Raw genomic sequence first — 27,316 nt, 5'->3', positions numbered from 1 at the left:
GGGCGAATAATATAATTCCACCAATAGTTCTTTACCGGAAATAAATTTCACAAACACAGTAAATAAGCACTATTTTAACAAAAGTTAAGTGACAGGATCAAGGACATATAGATGTAATCTGAGGTAGATAGGGATGTAAAACACAAGTACTTACATTCTCTTTACGGTTTCTAAATCACTACCTTAACTAATTCCTTCATGAAATACTTTTAAAAATGGGGTGGGGGTGAAAGCAGACATTGAGAGAACAGACTAAAATAATGACTGTTAATACTGCAAGTATTGATAATTTTTCACAGTCAGACATATAGTGAATATTAAATGCAGCTGGTAATCTAGCTGCATCTATATTTGCCCAGCCAAGTATCTGCATGCTGAGAAGATAAGCCAGATACTGCCAACTAATGTAGGCTTAGTTGGCATTTTTGTAAAAGAATAGTAGGACAAACCAAGAGCTTCTCCTCAGTATTTAAAATAAATAGTTCAATGCTACAAATGAGAGAGGGAAATTCGCCTAATTTCCTGAAAGAACCATATGTTCTAAAAATGTTTAAATGTTAACATGTTAGAAGTATTTTCAATTTCAACCACAAAACAATACACAGTAATGAAAACATATGCAATAACAATACACAGTAATGAAAACATATGTAATATTAAAAAGGAAAAAACACCCCAAGCATTTCCATTAAACTTGGAATCTGCTACCATGTATGACAGTGCCAAGACCTCTTTTTCCCCACTCTGCTCCTAGATCAAGAAGCTGGGAGGGGCATCAGCCGAGACAGATGACCCAAAATGACCAAAGGCATTCTGAACACTGTGCTCAGCAGTAAACGCTGCTTTAAGGAGGAAGGGAGAATGTCTGAAGTGATGGTGTTTGCCTTGCCTAGCAAATGCCATGTCTCATGAAGCCCTGCTTTCCAGAAAGTGACTGAACATCTGCCTGCTGATGGGAAGCACTGAATGGAATCCTTATTTTGCTTTGCTGGTGGTTAAGTATTTGTTTCACTTATTAAACTGTTTTTATATAATGTCATGCATTTTTTAATTTGTCCTTCTGACTCTCTCCCTCAACCCAATGCAGGATGGGGACTTACCCACCAGCAGCTGAGATTGACCCACTACACCATGTACAGCTAATTAAGTAATATGCAGTGAAACCTCTTTTCAAAATTCTCTTCCTTGTTCTTATTGTTGAAAATCAAAGCTATCTCACTAAGAAAAGCATAGAAGTGGGAAGAAGCTATTGACTGTGTTAGCATACAAAGGTCACATCACTTCAACTGATATCTGTTAGCTTAGCAAATGCAATTCCTACATTGTGGTTCCATTTAATGCTTTGTCAAGTCAAATACAGTGCTACAGTGGCAGAAGTTTCACAGTGTGTTTTTACACATGAAAGTTCTTATAGGAAAATTAATTTCAACTTTTTTTACTTTGAATTACTGAGTTATTTTAGAACTCTAAGAAGAGGGTTTTTTCATGTGCTGTAAATGTAGTACTCCACAAATGCCTAAAACATACTTCCAAAAAAACTACTGCAAGTGACAGACCAGAAAGACATTTGGTTCTACACCACACAAATTTATACTATGCAACTAAAAACCTGAATGAATGCCTTTGTCACCTCTTTGTCAGGCTATGTAAGACAGCTTTTTTAAAAAAATCCTCACCAGTATTTTCAGGGATGAAAAGCATTTCTGATACCATCTGTGACATTGTGAAAAACCATGCAATAGCTCAATGCAACTAGAAGTGTTATAAGCAAAATACACATTCCTTGGTAAAATCTAAAACTGAATTAAGAAATTCGATTCAAGGAACTTTAACCAGGAGCTCCCCCATCAAACTCGTTTAAGTAATATAACAAACAATATATGTTAATTCATTTTAGAATGATATTAAAAATTGATTTGATGAGCTCAAATAATAGGAAATATTTTAGGTTCTTTGGCAGTGCCTTTTTAACTACAAGAACAGTCTATCAATATTATTCCACCATGTTGTCCAAACAGGTTAACCCAACAGGTTAATCCAATTTCCTGTCACTATTTTTATTCTGCTACTTCTAAAATAGAGCATATTCTATCTAACTCCAGAAAACAAATGCACTCAACTTTATGCTTTGTTTTTCACTTTGTTTTGGACTGCTCTTTTTACATGGTATGTTTACACACATACATAATTTTGCAGCAACTCAGCACTAGAAGAGAGGAAACATACATAGATATTTTCCCTGCACTCCAGCGCTCTTTGTTGCAACCTCTTTGAATCACAAAAAGAGAGAATCTGATCCTAAAAAGCTAAAAAAATTAATAGCGGCTTTTTCTAATTTTACCAGTTAGAAAATATTGTATTAGATATGTTCAAAGAAAGAATTTAGTTAAAATTATTCACCTGTTTCCACTTACAGATATTTTTGCTGAAAACCTGTACAGAAGTTTGGTATATCAAAACATGGATGTTTGTTTCTTCCCACAAGCTAACACACTTAGGTGCACTGAAAAATATGGTCCATCATCCCTTTGAAATGTGCTACAAACCACATGCAGAGAGTAACAATATCCAAAATAATTTCTTTCATTTAGCTTTCTGAATGGCCCTACATGCCTCTTGTCTAGGTGTTACCTCTTAAACAAACAGTTTTTATGAAACAAAACTGGTAACAATGACTCACACCCTCAAACTGAAGGACAATTTTGCACCCCGCATGCTACCTCTAATGACATGGAAATACTGTGTATTTATTTATGTATCTATGAAATTACAGAAAAAGGAAGGAAAAACCACAGTTCTGTCTGCACAGCTAGGGAGGTTTCACTCTTCTGATTTTCTGAAAGACAGTTCAAACTGTGTAATGGAATTTTAAAATTAGTTTGAAAATACAGAAAAAAATCAAGCTTTATATATATATATATATATATATATATATATAAATAAATAAGATTGAGAGTGAATGAAAGGACAAATGAGTTGGATTGTAAAAATATGGTATTTTGGTTTAGAATTTATTTTTGTGAAAAATGCAATGGGAAAGAAAAAGCAATAAATAAATAAATATGAGGAACAAAGCTGTTAGACAAAACATAATACACTACCAATATTAGGAGGCAACAAGCTTCTTTTTAAGGCTAGAATTCAACTGTGTACGATAGTTTACACTACAGTGTGTAAGATCAAAGTAAGAAAGCAACAGACATCCAGGATTTGAGCTGAAACAACGATTCTGATATATATGTATATAGAGCAAATAGAATCTAAACAAGAGGCAGATCTCTGTGGTTTATGTTGTGTGTGGGGATTAAGCTTATTTTTCATATATGTAGTACAGTCTGACAGAAGTGATTATTCTGCCAATGCAAAGGTTTATGAGAAAGGAATGGTTTACAGTGCTGGAACCTGTAAAAGGAAGGCATAGCAGAAAAAACTAAATGGTACCTCCACTTAAACTGCAGATTCAAAACCAGGAAAAATATGAAAGCAATGTCATTTTCCAAAGAAATAGAATGGCTACTGACACCAACTGCATGTAAGCCTGCTTGCTGCTCAGTACCTTTGAAAAGATAGGTTGCTTAAATATAAATATGGGTATAGAAGCCTGATTTTAGGCACTTTTTAAATATCTTGACCGAGGATAAAAAGCAGCACTGTTTCACAATGTCTTGCTTTGATAGCCCTCAAAAAAGGTAGGAGGTCTGGATAGGTAAGATGATTGAAGCTCTCATTATGTTTAATCTTTTTGCTTTCATAGCATAATGAATAACTACTTGGTATTATACTGAAAGTGCTTTTTTCTCCCTGAAATACTTGATTTTCTATTGTTCTGTTACTGTATGGGAAAAGTGAATGGAGTACCTATTTATTCTGTGCTCTCACAATAATTTAAAAGAGAATGCATAGACAGCAGTTAGGTTTTATTTTATGTGAGAATCTAGAAGTCAAAGATGTTTTACAAGGCCTCTTGCTTCTGAAAAGAAATAGGTGGTATAGAGGACACTTAGTATCTTTCAGGTCAATGTCCTGCTGGTCAGCAGGTCACAGAATAGCAATTAAGTTGCTTCAATTCCATTTTTATGCTAAGTCCTAGGAAATATTCCAAATGAAACTAAAAGACTTAGAAAGAAAACCAGGGCATTCTATTACAATAAAACAATGCATACCTAGCAAACAACAAAAAAAAAAAGTATTAGTTTTGTTAGGCTTCTCTTTCAAACGTTTCCTGAATCCTGTCACTGTAAAATAAGATAATCACTTCTTTCACTACACCATATTGTTTGAGAGAACAAGCTGGTGTCTGTAATAACTACAGTAATACCTGCTGGTAAGGGCATGTGAACATCTGAATGTAGCCAACAAGCTACTCAGGACTCGTTTCTTCTCTACATATCTATATAAGAATCTTATGGATCAATTCATTTCTTTAGTGGAGCAAAAACCAGCACGCTTCACAACAAAAGGCCGCTATAACAAGCAGCTGTTATACTTACATATAATTCCTCACAAAAGAATGAACAAAGGGACGCCTTTAAAAATATATGTCAGTCTTCATTATTTTAAAGTATAAAATTCACACTCACATCATTTTTTCCATTTAATTCTCTATGGGAAAATACGACCCAATCTGCTAGAATATTTATGTGTTTGGTAAAAAGCACTGCGGTTCCACTTTCAAGAAAGAATGTCTTCAGAAGAACTGTCTGTGGCAAGGCTTGTTGATGCTGTGAATTCGTTCCTTCAACCAAACTGAAAAAAAACGAAGTGAAAAAAACCTAAAGCTTTATGTCACTTTGATTATTATAGTTACCACACAGATTTGGCAATTTTTAACTGTGGAAGGACCAGATACAATTTCTGATGCAGTGTAAGTACAATGATGATGACTATTACTATTATTATTAGACCTGGGGAATTCTAATAATGTGCCACTACTTACATAAAGTAAAGGCCACCATTTCTATAGAAAGGCAAAGCAAAACCTAGACTTCTTTTATACTTCATGAACCAAAGAAAAGTAATAGTCTCCCTAAGATAACACAGAGATAATAGTTATTGAATTTTTTAAAAAAATCAAACATATACATCAGTATATTCAAAATGCTGCTTGTCTACCTTAAAGAATGAATAGCAAAGTACTGCAAATCTAGAAGTACCACTTAAAGAGCAAAATTAAATGCGTCCTGGAATAACAACCTGGAAAAAGAAACATGTCTTAAAACTATTATTATAACTACGATTATAAAAAAAACTATGAATTTACAATTAAACAAGCTAAGAATTGAGAAATATAAATAGAATTGCTAAACTGCTTTCTAGAACAGTATCTTATCAAGGATATATACAAATCAGGATACAAGCTGCCATAAATAAATGAGTGCATGTATTATTCTATAAATCCCACCTTTTTGTCAGAAACTCTACTTCGCCTTTTACTAAATCAAAGAAAAATTTCAATAATGTTTTATGAACCATCCTCAGTTCATCTTCTGTCCCTGAAACTGTGACCGTATGACAAGCTGTTTCACAATAAAGGCAAGACCTTAAAAAAAAAAAAAAAAAAGAAAAATTCTATTTGTATGACAGAAATAACAGATAATCTATTGGCAAAAAAGTCAGTTTTGAATCTGGTCTGTTTTGACTAGGAAATAGTTTGCTCCCCAGTAACAGACAACAACATGTTTGTGACTGAGCTTCTGTGTTCCAGGTGAAGATTTTGTATTATAGAGTAAACAAAATAATTTCACTGGATTTCATTTTTCTGTTTCTACTTGAGATATTGTACAATTACTATATTAAACATAACTTATTTGAAATCCTTTAAATACAAGATAATTTTGGAGTATTTCGCAGACATGGTAACATCCTTCTGTTCAGGTAATAGTTCATATGTACTACTTGACACGACTACAGATTGTCAAACATGATGCAGATAATTCTGAAGTAACATGCAAACATAATTTTTGTCCAGAATTTTGAGTACTAGAACCAGGTATACAACTCCTGGGTATTCCCATTCTCCAGGAAGTACTAAAAGACAAAATATTTCATCTAAAAGACAAATTCTCTTTCATGTTCTTCAAAATATGCTTATAATCACAGACATTCACACATCTGTAATCATACTTGTATCAAAGTATTTAAATATTACGTGAGGTTTTATCATAGCCACAAGAAGAGCTGTAGTTTCTTTTCCAAATGAAGAATTAATTTCTGTTGATGCAAATTACAAAAAGTAAGTTCTCATGATAAAGCAGAGACTAACTATCCAAACTTGTCTTTCTAGATGTAGACAAGATAAAATCAGACATCTTGAAAAAGATGGTAAAGGTTATGTTTAAAATCAAACACGAAACTTCACATTTGGTAAGATAAGCCTTGAGTTTGCTTTGTAACTGCAGATATATGTGTGTGTGTATGTTTATATGTATACACACAGCAGCAGCAAGAGTATACAGATTACTATACTCTGTAAAGAGCGTAAGAAATAATTTTTAAAAAACTAGTAAAGCTAAGAAAATGTACTTATTTTTCTTTCAAAAAATTTCATCTGCCTGTAATGAAATGTGAAATGACCAAATCTGCTACAATTCTAGACTGTCACATACTGGTAATGTGTTCTGTTGTAAAACACGTCGTAAGACACGTGCAACACGTGTAAGACACGTCGTTGCAATAGAATGCCCTCTCCCCTCTGCTGTCTTTGGGTTTGGAGTAACATAACTATTGCATTTGGTACCTCATTAATCTTCCTTACCTTACAAGTATCTCTATCAAGGACCATGTACCTTTCTTACAGATAGGACACTGAAGGAGATCTAAGTAATACTTCAACATCGATGGGGACTTCCAGGGAGGTTCACAATGAAGAGCAAGGTAAAAAACATGACAAAGTTTGGCAAAAAATATTGTATCAGTGTTTCCCTGTAAAAAAATGAGAAAATAATATTGGCTCCAGGCCAGCCAAAGATCTATATCTATAGTCACTAACAGTTAATTTATTCTCTTTAATCTTTACAATCTCAAGTGACCACATTTAATCACTAAAATAACATACAATTTAATGTACAACTCCAAGGAGAAAAATACACAGTGAAATTTAAAAAAAATTAGGGAAGAGAAAAGGGAGAACTTGCTCTAGTGTGATATGCTAGTCGAATGCACCACTGTTTAGAGCAAACCTTGTTCTCAATCGATCTCTCTATCCGTAGCGTACCAGCATAGTGCTGTTTCTAAAAGTAACAAAAAATATTTCTGGCCAAGCCTTCCAGAATATTTAGAGCATTACATTCATCTGGCTTGCAAATAAATACTAATTTGAAAAAAACAAACACATTGATGAGCACAAAAAGAAGGGTGAATGGATCACTAAGAACTTCTAAACACTATGTCAGAAGCAAAGATCATAATACTTCCACTTATTTATTTTATTTTTAATACTACTTTAGTCTTAATCTCTCACCAATAGGACATATTTTAGAAGAGGATGAAGAAGTTGCACAGGAGGTGCACTGTACATTTGGCCTGCAGCAAGTTCTGTGACTACATCCTGAAGTAAGTCCTCTTCCACTAGTCCTTGAAGTATAGACCAAGTGCCCCTGGCCCAGACAGGACTTTTAACCTAGAAATGAGATATCATTGTGGGGAAAAAAAAAAAAAAAAAAAAAGCTTACATTAAAAAAACCTTTTAACCAACCAAGTTAACTAACACAGGATATCCCTAACTAAAAAGTTGGTATTATATATCCTGGTTCCTGATAGGACAGAATTTATTCTTGCAGTAGCCACAGGGGATGCAACTGAGACATGGAGGTTATTCTATACCACCTTACATCCCTGCCAGGGCAGCGGGAAAGGGACTCTCATTTCCAAGCAGGAGTCCTTCCAGTCAAGAATATCTTAATGGCACAGGACTTCCATCTTATACTCTGCCACTCATGACAGCAAAACTCCTAACAGCTTTCAGAGAACCCAGACAGATGCAATAGCTTCCATGAGATGCTGTATTCACTCTGCAATTTCCCTGTTTCTATCTGTACTTTCAGCTCTCCAAAGATCATGAATTAATGACACTAATGAGCTACTGAAGGTCTCAGGTACATTGCTATTTACATCTTTCCTCTAGTTCAGATTCAAGCCAAAGCTGATGCCCAAGCCAGTTGCAACTGTACTGCTGAGTGAAGCACGACTTTCTTCTGCCAGGTAACTGCTCTTTTGAAATACAGCTTTTTTGTCTGACCATACAGCCTGAGGCTCAGTAAACTCAAATTTCTCCTAATTCTGAGATAAGAGGCACAGTTGAGAAAAGCTGGGTCAGACTGATTGGGCTGTTGGGAATTAAAGAGTTACATAAATTTATTGTTGCTTTAGTCTCTGGTAACTTGTAGACTTTATGATCTCTGCCAAAAATCCTGTCTCCTAATGTGCATTAATAGAACAGTTCAGATAGAATTGTTATAAGAACACTGAGTCCAACTATTAACAGCACTACCAAGCCCACCACTTAACCATGTCCATAAGTGCCACTTGTACTCATCATCTAAATCCCTACAGGGATGATGACTCCATTACTGCTCTGGGAAGACTTTTCCAGAGCTGGACAACCCTTTGCAGGGAGAAATTTTCCTACTATCCAATCTAAATATCTTACTAATTGTTTTAGTATTAGTTTATATTTTAAATTGACAGAGATTTTGAGTCCAGTTGTGGATTAGAAGTCTAAAGAATATACTGTTATTAGATAGCTACCAAAAATGTTCCAGTAATAAGACAAAAAACACTAGGAGCTCTGTTCAAACATGAAAAAATTTCAGAAAGAAATTATAATCATGGTTAAATCACAGCTAAAATCTCAGTGAATAAACTCCACTTTAGCATTAGATATTTTGTGTCTTGCAAATGGCTCGTATCTCAGGTTCCTAATGTAAGCCATTGTTACATTAACAATAAATAAAGCTGCTCATGTAGACAATTTTCTTTTATTCAAGTCTTTGAAATAAATGTGAGTTGCAAACACCAGACGCACAATCTTCTCATTCATATATTAACTATTAAAATCTCCACTAAGATTTCCTTTGGAAATAAAGGTTGCATTCATACTTTTGTAATGTTAATTACATGCAAACAGCACATCTAAAGAGCAATTGTGAACTGTTTAATGACAGTTAAAGAAGAACAACTTGGACACCTGGATTTAGGATGTAAGACTGTATTTGGGTTGTACAAGCATGTTACCACTGACCTTCACTTGGTGATCACACTAGGATCCAGCTTCATATATTGTGACTGAAACTTTTATTTACTGAAAGTTCTGTACTAGAAGAAACAGTATCATTGATGCATTATTTTGAAAAAACACTGAAATAAAGATGTATTGGGAAGACTGAGGTACATTTTGCATAGCATTCAAATCAAAGAGAAACTAGAGACTGGTTCATCACATTTCTAAGAGGTAAAGAAGGATGGTACAAAACTGAGGCAATAAACTTTTGTCAGTATCAGGAGACCTATTATTGAAGAGACTTAATACTCAATAAGCTGTCCAAGCTTCACTGGCTTGCACTCTGATGAGGAATCAGAGTTTCTTGCGAAGCACTGCTGGTGCAATCATTAGCATTTTGAGCAGAAACAAATGAAATATGACAACTGACAAAAGAGAAAAAAATATTTTTGGGATGATGATGGAACAGAACACTTAGCTGTGCTAAACATTCCTAGCAGATGCAAATTGATATGACAAAATACAATAGGCAGATCTAACATGTTCATTTAGTTTGTAGGTTTGATTTTACTTCATTAGTGTTATTGGAAATGTTTACTGGAGCTGCTTCTAAAAGTCATAAATATACTTATGATAGAAGACACACAGTATATAAAGGCTAGCAGTGGATATTCCATAAAGCAATAAGAGTGACAGAACAGTAAGAGAAGTATTAGGCTTAAAATTTTCAAGCAAAAAATGATATTATTCTTAAGAGTACAGAAAAACAATTTCAGCTTAGATGTTTTAAGAGAGGTAATTTTTTATCCAATTAATTCAATAAACTACACACTAAGATTAAATTTCAATGCAAACCTTTTGCAGAACAGAAACACACATAGCACTTAGATCAGTGATGGTGTTGGACCATGACAAAAGTATTTTACTCCTCATGTTTTCAGAATAATTTTTTTCTCCTTCCTTCTTTATTGTCAATAGAAAAAAAATCAGAAAAAGACTGGCTTCAAGTAACTATTTACGAAGAATGGCTCATGAAGATACCAGATCTTCAGTTACCAAGGAATACAGGAAGCTAACACATAGTTTAAGTGTTTCCCTTTTTAACTTTTAAGCAACACAAGTTACCATATAAAATGCACTACTAGTAGCTCAAGGCCACACAGTTTTTGAGTACTAAAGAGGCAATGTTTCAACATTATTTATAGATTTATTCTTAGTATTATAGATAGACAAGGCAAAATTTTAAAAGTACTTATTTACTTCAAGTATTTATAACAAAGACTTAATAGAATCTATTGCTGACCTGTTTTACAGCATTTATTTGGCTTAATGGAAATAAAAAAGAGAGTACAGTACAAAAAAAGGAATTAAGTCAAAGTGATTATGAAAACAGGACTGGAAAACATAAAGCATTCTACTTGCAATCTGTGCTTCAGCTGACTCTGGAATTTCTCATGACGGAATATCAGGCATGTGCTGAAAGAACAAGTACTGTTTCTTTTTACAGTGAGATAACCTCTAGCTAAAATCTGTCCCTACTAGAAAAAGCAGTGCTAAAAATTGTGGACTCTCTCTTTATTTTACTGCATAAATACAGTGCTTGAGTAATTTATGATGCTCTAAATCACATTAGGACATCTTTCCTTTTTGACTTCCTAAAATTAATAAGTAAGGTTCTCTCAACCAGCAGGATTAAGCAGTTTCTTTGTAATAACAGAGACTGTACTAAAAGTACCACAGGGACAAACAACATTCAAGACCAAATTATTCTCTTTAATGCAACAATAACTTTATCAGAGTTTAGGATAGCCAAAATCTAAAACTATTTTTGATAACTAGTTTTGCTTAAAGTATGTTTTCCTAACTTTGTAATAAAATTCCATATGCATAACATGCCCTATTTTTAATAATTCTTACCTCTGGATTGCATTTGTTCAGCTGGTCTGTTCGCATAAATCTATGCTTAATAGTCTGTAAAACAGAATAAAGTCAAGCTGCACACTGGACACCAGACAATATATTCAATAAATAGTGTATGATACTTCCCAAATGACAACTTCTGTTAAATGTAGTTCAAGCACAACCTAACATTTAGATTGGTCTTTTTAGATTTTTCATTTGGATGGGTGAATTATGAAACACTGGACTAATGACTTATAAGGTATTAAATATAGCCAAATTTTCCTTCCCATTTTCCCCTTCTCTTGTCCCTTTGTTGTTATGTGGTTGCTCTGTAAGGACAGTGTTCCTAGATTAGACATTAATAAACTAAAAATTTTCAGTTTTTCTGTGGCAAAATGCCAAATATGGACTCCTCTTGCATGCAAAAATATGGTCATAGGCGCAAAAATGTATTACTATTACAGCTATATTTAGATATTGCATAGTATTACAATGTTACTAAAACGTGTTACTAAAATATTCTTAGGAGAGACTGTCTTTGAAGGGTTAATCCAGTGGCACACTGTTATATAATAGTTTGAACCAGAGCATTTGCTGTATGTAAAATACATGAAAAGAATAAATGTATTTTTTAAATGTCTGGGGGGTATAGCCTTGAAAAAGTGTCACTGATAAAAGATGCGGCATGCGATGATGATGCACAGATTAAACCAGCATGAGTCTTCTATTTGTAATCTTGTGTTTAAACATTGTGTGTACTTTTTGAGGACATTAAGTTTTTAATTCTTCCACTATTAAACTTACAGTGCTTCATATAAACAAGCTCCTACAAATATACTTCAACACCATCATCTGCATTTGCTGTAGCTTACAGAGATCATATATCCTAACTCAAGGTATTCAGTTGCTTTCTCTTGACTTCAAATAGAGCTGTTAACTACTAATGTAGCAATTTTATCAGGATTAGATCTGTGACAAGAGAAAACCACAGGAAAGCATTAGCTGCACTTTTGACTTGTAATAAAAAACATTCATGTGAGTCAACAAAACACTGGCTCTACAATATGTTTTGAAAAGTGTTTTAGTATAAGTTAGCTAGATAACAGGAAAATCACAGAAAGACTGTAATTCAAAGATAACTTGTTCAACAATATTTGCTACTATTTACCTCATCTATTACACCAAGGCTTTAAGCAGTAAACTACGTCTTCTACACACCCATGCCAATGAATTGCCATGACTAAGTTTTATTTTAACTACTGGTAGATGTAGTAAATATGGGATTATTAAATACTGCAGGTTAAAAGGCCTGTTAAAAGTTATGTCAAGTATCTACTTTATTAGCTCAATACTATAATGAAAGATAGAGGTTTTTAATATAATTCCTGCAATATAAAAAATATAAAATTCTATGTATATAAAATATATAATGCTATAACAAACTATCAACTGTTACTTACCACAGTAAAATACATATGTTTTATAATAACATTTTTCATTTCACCAAGTTGCATTTTAGGCAAGACTTGGTCTGTTTCTTGTGCAGCCAGGAAACGGTTCATCTCTGTATCTCTGGGATTTTGTATTTTATTCTGCAGAGCAAAAAAATAATAGTTTATTTCAAAGATAATGGTCTAACCAACTTTTATGTGCTTCTATATATTGTACTGCAAACTGTATGTGCCTTTGTATGTTTATGTCATCATATCATATGTCAAATAAAGAGCTGCTGGTTTGGAAACAAACCACTGTTGTTGTACGAAGTTACAGCACAGGAATTATCAAGGTGAGTTTCCCCATATTTATTTTTCCTACCTGACTTCAGGTAAAGTCACAATCTCTGTGGCTGAAACAAGGACTATTTCTCCATAACAGATTCTTTCTCAGAACTTTTCAAAAACTAAAACCAGAGCTCACACATTTTCAACTGGTTCAAAACATCGTAAAGATTTTATAAGGCACTTCTTAAATTTGTCTTTTCATATAATAGACCACTACAATGAAATCCTTTCAGTTCTTGCCTATAAACATGAAACAAATTAGTAATTTTAAATGTAAATTTAAAATGTAAAATTAGTAAATTAAAATGTTTTACTGTCTTTTTTTTCTTTGATATTTTAGTCTGTTAGTATAGTAATTAATTCTCTTGAGTCCACCTATCATTTTCAGCCACTTCTTCAGCACAGGGAATGAAGAAGCATTTCTCAAATTTCTCTCAACTGCTTACTCTCAGTAACACCACAAATAACTTTTGCTTGAAAAAAATAACTATACAAAATATTTTGAATTTACTGAATGAGTTGAGAACATACATTTCAATAAGAGTTTCAATGCATGCTTTTCATCAAAGATACACAGGTTAAGCATAAAACACCATGTTTGTTTAAGGTAAATAAACAAAACCAGACTCCTCCTCCTGCAGTGTGATGAGTTAAGAATCATGAGATAGACACAAGTGAAGTATAGCCTTGGCCATTTCTCATTGTGAGCAGGTGTGGAAGGTTTGGTGTAACTTGCCTAATAATTCAAACACTTCAATCTGATGGGTGAATTGAGTCTGGGACATAACAGTAAAGAAAAAACACAGTAGTGCATGCAATGATAAGGTGCAATAAGTTTATAATTCCATGTTTTTAAGGAAAAGGTTCAAAAGTTACATGCCTCATCCTATTTTCAGATTTTCCCTTAAATGTATAGTTCAATACAAACATATTTGGCACATGCATAACATATCTCTAAACAAATATTGAGAACAAGAACTTCTTGCGCATTTCAAAAGAGAATGAAGTTTTTTTGTAACTAGAAGAGACTTCCAAATAGCTTTTGATGAGCATGGATAACTGAACTCTGATGCATTAACTAGGCTTCACTTCTTATGGCCCTTCATGCATGTTAGTTTCAACACACTCATTAAAACACTTATATTCAAAAAATTTATAGTACAATCTTGGTAAAAAAATTAGAAACTCCAGCATGCATCCAAAAAAGCTTTTAAATTCACTGTTTAATTATGAGAACTAGCTTCCTAAAAAAAATCATGCATGTGTTTTAATACCCTGAATCAATGAATTTGATGCCTTATAACATCATATAACCAATGACAATCTCACACAGTATTTTAACAGTAGACTTACAAGGTTAAGATAATAAGAACAGATACTGAAATATAAACATGAAGAAAAGACTTAATTAAAAAAAAAAATCACACCAAAAATACTCTGAACATCAGTGGAGTTTCAGTTGCCCTGGAAAGAATACAATGTTATTTTGCTAAATCCATCATCTAGACACATACATGGATGTTTAGGGGAGGACTAAGATTTATATTTGCTAGAAGCAGCAGTCAGATAGCATGACTATAAATTTATGAAGTTGGAACAATCTAACGAATAACACGTCAAGTACCCCAGAGTCTGAGAACTAAATGAATATTCTGAAGCCTTTGAATAGTTACAGACCAAAACACTAATAACTTCTGGGCAGTGCATCTGGTAAGCAAACAAGTATGAAACATGGGGCATCTCTCTTAAGGGAAACAGTAAAACAAAATTCTGGTTCTAGTGAATTCTGCACTAGCACAGGACCATGTCCATATGGCACCTGAAGACTCTGCAGCCTCTTCAGACAACCTGGTACAGTGTTCCATCAGCCTCACAGCAAGAAAACCCAAGTGGTTCCTGACTTTACATTTGTACTCAATTTCCTGTAACTGGGCACCACAGACAACCACCTACCTGTCTACTATGCATCCTCTCTTCAGGTATTTGTATATATTCATGAGCCTTTCTCTCTTTTGGATACATGGTCCCAGAAGCAGAAAGTTGTCTTAACTTTAATCGAATCATAAAACACTCTGGCTGATTATATTCCCCTCCATTATTGACACTGCATTATTTAAAGTAATCAATAAATTAGTTTACTTACTTGAAAAAGGTAATGTCCTATATATTGCAAAGGGTAATGCTGAGCTTCTGAGAGACACTTTTTATTTTGTAAAGGAGAAATTTTACCACCGATGAATACATGAGTTATATTGTGCTCTGCATTTTCACATGAACATATGGTTGCCTTTCCAGCTTTAAGAACTCTAAATAAACATATTCAGAAAGATGTATTTACTATATTATATTAACACTGCCTAAAGCTACAATAACATTCACAAAATACAGGCATGCAAGTGCAACTGAATAAGGCTTCTAGATGTATGGCACAGCACAAACTTCATTAGGAAGATAAAAGGGCACCTAATAGTCTTTGGAAAATTAAAGAACACACTTAACAAAATAGTCTCTTCAAAATTTAACACTAGTTATTCAAATAAATGTACACCTCCAATATATGTAATAGATAGTTTCACCTCTGTACCTATCCAAGTATCAAATGCAATGACAGCAACTATAATCTACTGCATTATCTATCCCAAAATAATGATCTTTTGGTTAAGTTTTCCTATAAATTAAGCAGTTAACAAAAAATGGCAGACTGCTTTTCTGAAATGTACTATGATATTTTTGTAACAGAAATACACATTTGCAGCATTAGTGCTGTCCAGTATCATGAAAGTATCACATACAGAAAAGAGATGTGCTCGTCTTTGGGGCACCATCATGTGTAACAGTTTCCCCAGGGACAATTTCCAGACCTGTTAAGCTACAAGCTCCTATTTCTTAGAAAAAATGCCAGACAAAAGAAAAGATGGAAAAATAAGATTTAATGACATTCTGGATATAGGTTTTATTTTTCATAATCCAGATACATAAAAAGAAAAGGGTGCTGGTCTTACACACTTACCCATCCAACAGCTAGGCACTAAAGGCAGGAAGAGCATAGAAAGGGGATAAAAGGCACAGTATTGTTACATACTAGAAAAAACCCAGACTTTCCCCAAAGCTATAGTGTCCTTTATGACTGAAAGCAGTACCTGCTGAAGCCAAAAAATATCTACATATCACTGTTTTATGACTGACTACAAATTGAGTGCATGGGAAACAGTGTGTAAAACAACATATTTCACTTCTCTTACTGATGTTGTTCCTGTTAAAGGTTGTTTCTATTGCGAGAAATAGAAACAGACATCATTGTGCAAGACATCATTTCAACAGTGTTATCAGGAACACCTACATAAGCAGTTTTTATGGAAAAAGAATCAGCATTTTCACAAGTGTAGCAGGACATGGTAAATCCTCCCACTCAGCCGAAAAACAGCATACTTAAAATATTTTCAGTTGGCAAAATCAGAAGATAACAACTTCAACTACCCCTCACTTTGTATTTATGAAGTACAGACAGACAGATAGTCTGTGACATAGCATATAACCCGGTACTATGATCCAACAAACTGCAATTCCCTTCTTGACTGTGGATTGGTGGTACACCCAAACCTGAGCAGTCCTAACTAACTGGGATATCAATAGGAAGCTGGACAGCATCTGAATGAATGGAAAGCTCTGAAACTATCAGATGCTCCTTTTACTGTACCAGACACAAACAGGACTTAAACATGCACTGATTTAAATTCAGGTGTAGAATTTAAAGTAATGAAACCAAATATGTAGGAAGAGTATGGAAAAGAAACATTTGTTCTCAGCATTCTTGCACTTTGGCTTTCCTTATCTTTCTTTTTTTCCTTCTTTCCTTTTCTACTTCTCTACACTCACTTTCTAAACTATCTGTATTTATCATATTTCTGAATAATCTTAGAACAAATTACATCTTCAGAACTAGAAGAATCTATTACATAAATGTGACACAAACACTCATCAGGTCAGTAGCAGTGGTGCCCAGATCCATGAGACAGTCGGGTCATCTAGTCAAGTGAAATAAAGTATACAGTTCCAGCTACTATTTGAATATAACACACACACACAAAATAAAACCTGTAAATCTGTGTATCTTGCCTCATGAAGGAAGTTTCTGTTAGCAGCTTACTTTATAAAAAACGTATGCATGTTATTTTTAACACTATATTAAAAGAAGGCAAGAAAAGCAGTGATGTTACAGATTTAAAGTCATTATACAAGTACGGAAATATAATAATGAAAGTAATTCAGAGTTTGGATAGCTGGAGGTTGTTATGGACCAAATTAACTGGGATGGAACTCCTACCTTTCAATACATGCCATTCGTTTATCACCTCTCTTAACAAGGAGGACAACTTTCCATCTGTGGAAGGCCCCTGGAGCACTAGAGTTTGTCAGTTCTTCACGCCATCTTTTAGGTGCAGATTGCATTTGAGGTGAATAATGGGTGTCTCTTTCAATTTCATATCCCCATTCGTACGTTGTTTCATCAAGCCATCTGCCACTTTCAGCACTATTAATTATGTACTCCTTAGTTAGTACCCACTTTCCTAAAAAGAAATGAACTGTCAACCACAAAAGATTTTTTGTGGAGACAAATGGCAATCAACTGAAGAATTAATATAAAATTAACTTAAACATTTCTTGTGCAAATAAAAGATGAAATTATAAGGACCATTTAAAAAACTTCTTCCCATTACAAGAGTCCTCCACTTCAGACTCCAGAATCAAAAATCTCACAATGCCACTGAAAATGATCGCTTTGTTTTCTTTTAATCATTAAGTGTCTTTTTATCCTTCCTAGATGAAAAAATACTTTTTTATCTCTTCAAAAACATCAAATAAATTTTCTCAGCTTCTCAGATTTTGTTCTTAGGACTTTCACAGAACCTTGGTAAGTCCTTTATTTTTAATATCATTTGACACTTCTACAAATGTACTAAAATGAAGAAATATTTTACTACCTACGATTTAAAGGAACTAGACATTTAACATGTAAGTTCTTTCTCTTATATATTCTTAATATTACTTGCACTGCTAGTGTAGTGAATATCAATATTCGGGGGAAACAGTTTTAGACTTTTTTCTTTCCCCTTTCTTCTTTTCACATCCTTTTCTCTCATCCCTTGGCTCCACCTCCTCCGCCTCTTCTCTTTCATCTTCCACATGTATGCTTTTGATATAGCATGTAATGATCTTCCCCTTTTCTGTGTCTCTCTCTCTCTTCTTACAGGTTCAGGTCAAGAGCACTGGTTAGTACCCTGCTCCTGTATTGAAACACTACCTACAGAAGACACTGTAAGGGAAATTGACTTGAATTGTGTGAACCTAATTGGTTTCACAGAACAGCAGGGTTAACTGACAAAATGTCTCAGTGCAGGAGCACAGATGGCACTTCTACAAAACCTAGTATAGGTACCAGTGGATTTATGACTGGAAAAGGTATGCTGTGCATGAGCTGGATGTTAAAACCACTTTCATGCAAAGTTTCCATCCAAAACTTCTGTCAGGTAGAAAGCACATGACAAGTGGTATCCTTGACAGTATTTCTGGTGAACTCTATGGAATTCCAAATGTGTTTAAACATGATCTTTCTTCACTACCTGGAAAACAACACAGTAGGAATGAATACACTGTCTCTGCCAGCACGAGTAAGAGCAATGACTATGCAAAATTAGCACCTCTTCTGGATTAAGAAGTATTAGATGGTCTTGGAAAAGATTTGCACCTATCAAAGCATGACAGAGTTTTGCATCACCATGAGGACACTAGATGTACCGTTTCCACTCTGTTCAAGAAAATATCTTCAAAATTTAAACTTCAAAAAGTAAGAAAACATTAACTCAGAGGTTTAAAATTGCTAAAATGAAGTGCTGTGCCAGAAACTTAGATGCATTTTAATATTTTTTCCCCTCTTGGAAACTTTTGGTCTATTTAATTTTAGGTAAGATTGCAATCAGAATTTTATTTTAGTACAAAGAAAAATACATACATGTATATAAATATGGAAATCAAGGAATTTAAATATATCTTTAAACCCAAATGTATGTTTAGTTATTTTTCTATTATCTCTTAATTTAAGATTATCCATCCTAACAACTGCTTTAACACTTTAGAGTAATATGATACAGGGAAAATAAATATCATGCTTAAAAATGGTATTGTGATATCTCATAACTACAAGATACTCAAACTGCATTAAGGATTCTGACAGGTGATCAGTCTATAAAGAAATCTTAAAATACAGCATTTTCCTTCTAAAACCATTTTAGTTGCTAATGCATGGGATTTGAGCACCAGACCCTAGTTAAAGAGGAAAGACCAGTAGCTTCTGTCAGAATGGCAACAGCCTGGAATTTTCTTTTGCTGCATAAGCAGGAACTTACAGTGACCTTTGCCAGTGAATGTTCCATGTACATTTATCGTCAAAAATCCAAGCTGACTACAGGTTCATACTCCCTCTGCCCTCTTTTAAGCATCCAAATAATTTGAGCATGACTTTATTACCTAACATATAACAAAGTGTTCTGTTTGGGAACAGATGCAGATCCAACAATGGGAAATAGCAGGCATATCATTTAGGGAAAAAAATCAAAACAAAAAAGTGGACTTCATCGTAACTTAAACATAATACTATGTTAAAAATCAAGGTTAATGGAACAAGAAGAATGAAGGTTTGTAAGACAGTTCATATACAAAATTAAAAGAGGTAACTAAAACCCTTTTAAGGGCTCTTTCCAGACTTAAGCTGTGATGCTATGAAATTAAACAGCAAATCGTTTACTCACCAGCAGCGCAGGCAGCTAAGACCTTTTCACTCTTGCACAGCTTTTTTGCTATAAGATGTGTACAATTTCTGTATTTCTACCAAAACAAAACAACACACTTTGTATCACTGGAAACTTTAAAATTCTTTGTCTATTTATACATAACTAACCTATTGCACAGTCCTTTCTTCTAAGACTTGCATTTTTACTTCCACTTCTAATTCTCTTTGCTGTATTGTAATGAACAATACCTTACTCTCTACAAAAGCACAGTTCAGCTTGGACAGGCATTTGAGCAGTGTCTTCTTCTCTTGTTTTTTAAATCCAGTTATTTGTATTATCCTTTTCTGGCTGTAACTTGCCATCTGCTGAAAGAAGAATGAAAAGGAAACATTAACACACAAAATACACACCATGGGAAGTTGCTTGCAAGGCCTGACTAGCACTTCTTTTCCAATAAAATAGGAAAACACATCAAAAGGAATGAATGCTGGTACCCCACATTTTAAGCTCTCACTGCCTGCCACAGCAAAGACACCTGACAGGCGGTACCGGAGCAGCCTGAGAACGAACCCGAAACTGCAGCCTGCAGTGGGCCGAGCCCGCCAAGTCCGGTATCTTGGATCTGCACCCAAATGCCCAGAAGTTCAGGCCTTGGAACCCCTGCTCCGCTGTCGGCAGTGCGGTGCAGCCTCCCATCGCCCCGCGGGTGAAAGAACCCCCCCGCCGCCACAGGCACACGCCGCCGAGGAGCGGCAGGCCGGCCGCGGTCCGGCTCCGGAGGTGACGAGCGAGGGGCCCTGGCTGCGGCAGGGAGCCCTGCAGCGCTCACGTACGGAAGCTACGGGAGCGGGCAATGTACCGGCGCTGACGCTGCCTCGGGTCGGTTCGGTTCGGTTCGGTCCAGTCCGTCTCGGTGCCCGCCAGGCGCCGCAGCCCGGCAGGTTCCCGCCTTCCCACGCCCCGCCCCCGGATGTGGCGGAGCGGCCGTTCCGGGACGTTGTTACTGACGCTCCGCGGTCGCCGGGGCCGCCGGCGCGGAGCCGCGGGGGGATCCCGGCCGGGTAAGTGGCCCCGCTAGGGCTGCCCTTCCCCTCAGCTTACCGTACGGCCGGGCCTTGGCGCCGAGCGGGAGAGGGCCGGGCTCCGCTGCGGCCGCCCGCGGAGCAGCGGCGTTGCCCGCGGCCGCCTTCTCTCCCGTGCGGCACGGCAGGGCGCTGCGCAGCCCCCGAGCTCCTCGGGCTCTGAGGCGCTAATGGGAAGGCGGCGCCGAAATCCGTCTGAGGCGGTCCCGGTGGCGTGGCGCTCCAGGCCTGGCTGCAGCGCGGAGCGGGAAGGGGCGGTGCTCCGTCCGACGGAGAGGAGGGGGCCCTGCCAGGCGCAGGGAGGCGGGCCGGGGTCGGGGGCGGAGGGCCAGCTGGGAAACGCGCTGACTTCTCCGGGAGCCTGGAAATCGGCGTGGCTGTGCTCGGCGGAACTGAAATTGTGGGAGGCGGTCTGGCAGGGGGGTGTGTCGGTCTGTACGCAAGCTGAAGTGTGTTGCCTCTGGAACAGGTTGGCTGTAAGAATGAGGAGAGGGATCAGAGATTTCTGACCCTCAGAGCCATTTTCTTAAACGTCTCGTAGAAACGTTTCAAAGCCGCATGGGCAGGTAAGAAGGTAGTGCCACAGCCAGATAATGAAGGCACATATTTTTGGGAAGGGTTTTCTGCCATGTTCATGAAGGGAAAGCATTCCTGCCCCCCTGATCAGATTGGTGCAACGTTTTGGTTACGAGAGTCAAGGCTTGATTTTTTTTCAGTTACAAAACAATACAAAGAGATCAAAATAATATTCATCTTGTACCTCAGGCACTCAGTGTAGAATTCAGAAATGTAGAAATGCCAAGATTTGCTGTTCATAAAACTTTTTTTCGGTATCCCACTCCTTATTTTGGTCCCTTATGTATTTGAGAGATGACTTTTGACTATTTCTCTCTCATGCAATGAACTGAACTGATACTGCACAAGAACTCTGTTGATGCTTCCTGGCAAATAGAGGTAGCTTTGTAGAACACTTTTATTCGTTTTTTCTACAGTTTGAGAGTAGAATACATGCGTTCAAGAAAAAAGATTAAAAAAGATGGTTGAAATACCTCTTTAGAGAACTGAGTTGTGGTCAAGTCACCCTGTACTCACTGAGGTATTTCAGATACTCTTTCATATTTAAGACCTGTAAATTGAGATGTGTACCAGAAAACTCACAAGTGGTGAGTTTTTGTCACTGCAGCTTAGATCAATCGAAGCAATGCTTTGAGCTCACCACAGCTATAAAACATAAGTATCTCTCAAAAACCAAAATCACGTAGATGCAGACATGTAAAATTTGGCAGCAGATTGGACACTTGGTTTAAATCTGAGTTTCCCAGAATATCAAAACAGAAAAACAATTCTTCCGGGCCACAGATATCTCTTGTCTTGCTGTTTAAAAAGTATTCTGGTACCCTTAATGTTTACTGAAGCTTTTCCTATCTCTTGTTTTCTTAGCATTGCAGTTATTTTTTTGCATGAAGAAGTTACCATCAACAATCCTTGTCACTACTCTTTCTGCAAAAATGACAGTGAAAAAAATCTTAAATATTTAGAGTTAATGTTCGGACTACAGTTATTGCTTCCACTTGTCTATTGACAATGAAGATTTCTATTTTGTACCTGTTGCACCTTTATACTTTTACTGTTGATTTATCAGGACTGTAAAGGACTGTCAGGATTGTATTGATTTTAATTCTTGTAAACCTTTACTTTATTTTAAACAGTTTCATTCTTACTAACTAGGACTGGCTACTATTCATTACTTGACTGATAACTAACAGCAGTTTTATGTCACGGGATTCTTAACAGGCTGGAGAAGTCTTCAGCATAAGATAGTCTAAACTAACTCCTAGTGAGCAAAGCTGTGAAGCTCTGTCAGGGAAGACTTAGGTTAGATTCATGTTCTTCATCCAGAGGGTGATTGTGCACTGGAACAGACTTCCCAGGAAAGTGGTCACAGTCCCAGGCCTGCAGAATTCAACAAGTGCTTGGCAACGCTCTCAGGCACATGGTGTGACTCTTGGGGTGTCATGTGCAGGCCCAGGAGTTTTACTTTCATGATGATTGTGGTCCCTTCCAACTCAGGATATTCTTGATTCAATCATTCATACTTATATGATGACCATTTCTTACCTTTAAGAATTAACTTTTTTTTCCCCATGTCTGTGGCACATAAAATAACGTCTAATCAAAATAACTGAGCTCTCAAATATTTCACATCTATTTTTTCTTCAAAATTTTACCAAAAATGCAATTTGTTACCAAAATGGAGCTTTAAGGAATTAAGTTTTTAAACCATTATTTCAGTGATGACTGCTAAATTTGGAATTCACTTACTGCCTGATTCAATTATTTGGTTCATTAAAAGTCTAAAATATTTTCTTCCTTTCCTTCCTTGTTGTGATGTCAATAAGGTAGCTAAGTGTCCCTTATGTCTCATAGGTCTCATAGGGAGCAGGCTTTTTAACTGATGTATTTTTAAGTCCCTCTAGTTTTCTTTAATGTACTTGTCAAGTATACAATTCAGTCGCTCAGTATTATAAATTATGTTTTAGCAGCTTGTCTCTGGGTTTTAGATAGTATCTACTTTTACACATTTTGCTCTACAGTACCTGTAACATGTTCTATAAAATTTAGGAAGCAATTTTCTGTACTACACACATGGTATTTGACTTATAAACCTTCTAATTACATTTTAAGGATGATCAAGAATGGCTGTACAACTCTCATGTCCAGTTCGTTAAGAAAGCAAGATCAGAAAAATAAATATTCCTGTCCTACTATCACAGGAAGATTTTATTTACAGTGTATCAAGTGTCCATCTCCTTCAGACCTCCTTTTTTAATTTTATACCTAGAGAGAAAAAAAGATATTTCACTTTCGTTACACTGTTCAGGCTTTCTGCCTTAAAATTTTTATTTCCTTAATGTTGTATCATATTCATATTACCATTACGTCTTTTGCCTTGAAATTTCACTTCTTGCATTTCCCAGTAATAGCTATTTTACTTCACATGGTTATCTTTCTTCAGGCCTTATTGGTGCTGCTGCTTTCTATGTTATCACTGTTGATCCTTGTCTGTAAATCTCAGTCTGTTTCTCAAAGCCTCTGCCACTTTGTCCTTTACTTTGCAAGTTAGGGTTTCTTTTTTTTTGTTTGATCTTTTTTCATGTGTACTATTTGTCCCACATAAGCTTTTTGACTTCCTGTGTGTGAATTCCTTATGTAATTACTTGCACATTTTGAGAGTGATCAAGTCCACGCAAAAGCATCTTTCCATTGTGAAGTATAATCTGACTGATTTTTTTATTAGTGGAATATGTTTTGTAGTATGTGCTTAAAATACTTGCCATCATGCAAACAGATTATCAGTTGACTTATTAAGGAAAATTATTCATTGGAGATTTTTTCTTTGTCTAAACATAATATGTGTACTTTTAAAATGAAACTTGCAATGGAATAGGCAAACATTTAGTAATCACAGCTTTCTAAAATAAACAATCGTGAAACTACACTGAAAAACCAGTCATAAAATCTTAAGCAGAATGAAGTGTCTCCACACTGCCTTCATGTGGATAAAAATCTAACTTTGTGCCATTTAAAATCCATTTTTTTCTTCAGTACGAAACATTGTCTCTGGCTTCTTGAAACTGAAAGAATTTAAATTTTCTTCTGTAGTGATAAGGGATTACAGGGATTAGAAATAATACAATATAAATCCACAGAAGCTACGGGAGCTTCTTAGTAGTAATCACCTTTCTATAAAAATACCCGTAGTTTCTCTTATGAGCTAATGGATACAGGAAAGGCACAACAAGAATTTGTGAAAGTTCCTGCTTTTCCTCAAGCTGTACTGATAATATAAACTCTCTGTTATCATAACTTAATACTTATTTTTAAAAACATCTTCATGTTCTTCTCAGGACATATCTTTTGTGTTTCTTTCATGTAGCCATTTTTGTTCCAAAGAACATTTATTTTTATGACTATTATGAGCTCTGCCGATCTTCTCATCTCCTTGCATTCATCTGCCTTTCTGCCAGCTCACTTTCTGTTAATGTATGTCAGTGAATCAGTGGACAATCATAGGGAGCACAGAACAGTGTTCAACAGCTTGTTCTGTAACTCTTCTCTACATGAGTTTATGTTAATTAGTTAAGTCAGTAATGAATTAGTGAACTGTGTTTTTTTAGCGTACTTTCAGTCTCTCACTTGGAGAGACTTGGACTAAGGTTTTGGTTGTTTGTTTCTTTTAAAATATAGCTATGAAATGGATTTATTTTGTGTTTAATACTTAACTGTCCTACCACATAAAGTCCAAGTTTCTTTTCATTGTGTGACATGAGTTAATCTATCACTGCTTCTTAGACCTTCTTAATCATATTATTGCTCTTCTGCCCTGTCCTAAATGTGCTATATACCTGCCTGGAATACTTAAGTGACATAGTTTCTCTGGTGGCCTTCTAATAATATTTTTTCCTACACAGGTGATCCATTCTGATGTGATCAGCAATTTTTCATTCATCAAAATCCTTTCATCATCTTCTTTTTCTCTTTGTTTTTTGAGAATGCCCATAAGTTGATTGACATTGTGTTTGCTGATTATTTGTGTTTTGGGCTGTGAAATGCATTTAGTTTGTCTTTTGGTATTTTGTTCTTCTCTAAGTAACTGCATTTAAAATGGTAAATATAGGTAATGCTAGAAGATATTGTAAATTTTTGCTGATAACTGAATGTTGAGTACAATCTGTATATACTATGAATAGTCCAGAATGGTTTATCCTCTGCAATAACACATCTCTCCCCTCAGTTTAATTTCTGGCTAGGCAACTGCCAACAGCATGTTCAGAATCCAGATAAACATTAGAAAATCAAGACATTAGAAAATCAAGTTAGATGAGATACAGTCAGTGGGGTAATGTGTTATTTGTACACTTTCTACCTTCTCTGCAGTTCGCTGTACTTGAGATCAGTATAGAGGGAAAAGGTAGAGCTGATTGTGGATGGAAAGACAAAAATACTGAAGAAAAGTTAGGAGAAAGCATGGCATTAGTTATTATAGGGTAGATAATGAAGGTGCAACAAGAGCAAGAAAGATTCAAAATACCTACCAGAATGTTACAATTCTGTTTTCTTATTAATATGTAACTGGAATATAAGATTGCAACATATAGGTATCAGACATGGACTTGCCACTTAATGTGAAATTCATAGAATGGGATGGATTAGAAAAAACCTTAAAGGTCATCTAGTTTCAGCCCACTCCAAGCTCCCTTTTAAGTATTGGAAGACTATGATAAGGTTTTTCCAGGGCATTCTGATCTCTACTCTCAACAGCCCCAACTCTCTCAGCCTGTTGTCATAGCAGAGGCACTGTGATCATCTTTGTCACCTTCCTCTGGACTTAATCAAGCAGGCCCATGCGTTTGTAATGTCAGGAGTCCCAGAGCTAGATCCAGTGCTCCAGGACGTGTCTCACGAGGGCTGAGTAGAAGTTTGAGTGGTTAACAGAGGATCATAGAGGTTCTTTGTAACTGTTTATTTGTCCCTTACGGTGGAAAACCTGTTATCAGCAGATCTTGCAAATCTTGCTTGCCCATCTGCAGGTAACTCTTCCCATGTTTTGGTGGTGCAATGCTTGTTCCATATACATGTAAAGACAGTATGGCAGGAGAAGGAACAAAATGGAAAAAGAGCAGAATGAGGATTAATGCAGAGACCAATTAGGAAAATTTTATGTGTAGCATATTGGACATACGTGTCATTAATCTTCTGATGGAACTGGTAAATGCTGACTAATGTGGTAAATGTGACCTGACAAAAGATAATCATGTTTTCATGTGCAGTTCCCTTACCCCCACCTCCAACACCTCCTCTCTTCTGATTGTCTCTAACAGACAATTTGATTTGTCCTAAGATAAAAACATGTGGTGGGAATTACCCTAAGGTAAGAACACCAGGTAGGAATTGCAGGAGGAACTGTCTGGATGGTTGCATAATTGATGTATTCCAAAGATGGGAGAGCTCTGATTATTGTGATTGACTTTGATGTGCCTTGGCCAGCAAAAGGGTACAAAATGTTGTTGTAGACTGGGCAAACTGGTCTCCCGAGGTTGCAGGCAGCTTCTGTGTGAAACACCTCCCTCTTCTCCCCAGCAGGGATGTCTGCAGGGTACGTCCAACTCAAAGGCAGGGAGAACTGACTTTTGGAGGTGTGAGTAAAAAAGGCAGTAAGATCTAGCCACATACAGAGATAAAATCCTAAAGTAGTTCCATAGATACTTTGTTGCTTTGTAACTGTTCATTCTGTAAGGCCAAAGACTGTAAACCGGTATGTTTCTAGCCAAGCCTATGATATTACAACTCTTCAGACCCACTTATATAGTGGATTGACAAATTTAGATACTGTATTAGCATTAATTCTAATCGTAGTCATCCGCATAATCACTGTCGTATTTCTCATGCCTGACCAAGTCTTCTCTCAGCCACACTGCTACAAGGGGCATAGTTGGCAGGATGACATAGTTGGCAGGATGACATATTCAGCAGAGCGTTTGCAGA

General features: G+C 36.0%; 2 protein-coding genes across 10 annotated transcripts in view; one reads left to right on the top strand and one right to left on the bottom strand.

Annotated features, from left to right (window-relative positions):
* The window catches only part of SLF1 (SMC5-SMC6 complex localization factor 1), a 34,013-nt gene extending 12,720 nt beyond the window's left edge, over nt 1–21,293 (bottom strand). The window contains exons 1-11 of one of the 9 annotated variants that reach the window (XM_064736410.1): nt 20,790–21,271; nt 19,937–20,053; nt 19,707–19,782; nt 17,225–17,468; nt 15,044–15,206; nt 12,580–12,711; nt 11,135–11,188; nt 7,460–7,618; nt 6,755–6,921; nt 5,402–5,539; nt 4,581–4,746 (exon numbers count right to left, since the gene is read on the bottom strand). In XM_064736410.1, the coding sequence (XP_064592480.1) occupies nt 4,581–4,746; nt 5,402–5,539; nt 6,755–6,921; nt 7,460–7,618; nt 11,135–11,188; nt 12,580–12,711; nt 15,044–15,206; nt 17,225–17,468; nt 19,707–19,782; nt 19,937–20,050 (1,413 nt within the window). In that variant the 5' untranslated portion in view covers nt 20,051–20,053; nt 20,790–21,271. Of the gene's footprint in view, nt 1–4,580; nt 4,747–5,401; nt 5,540–6,754; nt 6,922–7,459; nt 7,619–11,134; nt 11,189–12,579; nt 12,712–15,043; nt 15,207–17,224; nt 17,469–19,706; nt 19,783–19,855; nt 20,054–20,521; nt 20,643–20,789 lie in introns of those variants that run through there. The other 8 variants (XM_064736412.1, XM_064736415.1, XM_064736413.1 and 5 more) reach the window with 8 other exon arrangements.
* Nucleotides 20,662–27,316, top strand: part of KIAA0825 (KIAA0825 ortholog) — a 234,884-nt gene continuing 228,229 nt past the window's right edge. Inside the window, exon 1 of the mRNA XM_064736407.1 lies at nt 20,662–20,749. The gene's annotated coding sequence lies outside the window, so the exon portion shown is untranslated. The remainder of the gene's footprint in view (nt 20,750–27,316) is intronic.

The sequence above is a fragment of the Zonotrichia leucophrys genome, chromosome Z, assembly GCF_028769735.1.
Source record: "Zonotrichia leucophrys gambelii isolate GWCS_2022_RI chromosome Z, RI_Zleu_2.0, whole genome shotgun sequence".
NCBI classification, from domain to species: domain Eukaryota; kingdom Metazoa; phylum Chordata; class Aves; order Passeriformes; family Passerellidae; genus Zonotrichia; species Zonotrichia leucophrys.
Note: the sequence above shows the minus strand (reverse complement) of the source record. Positions and strands in the feature narration are given on the sequence as shown.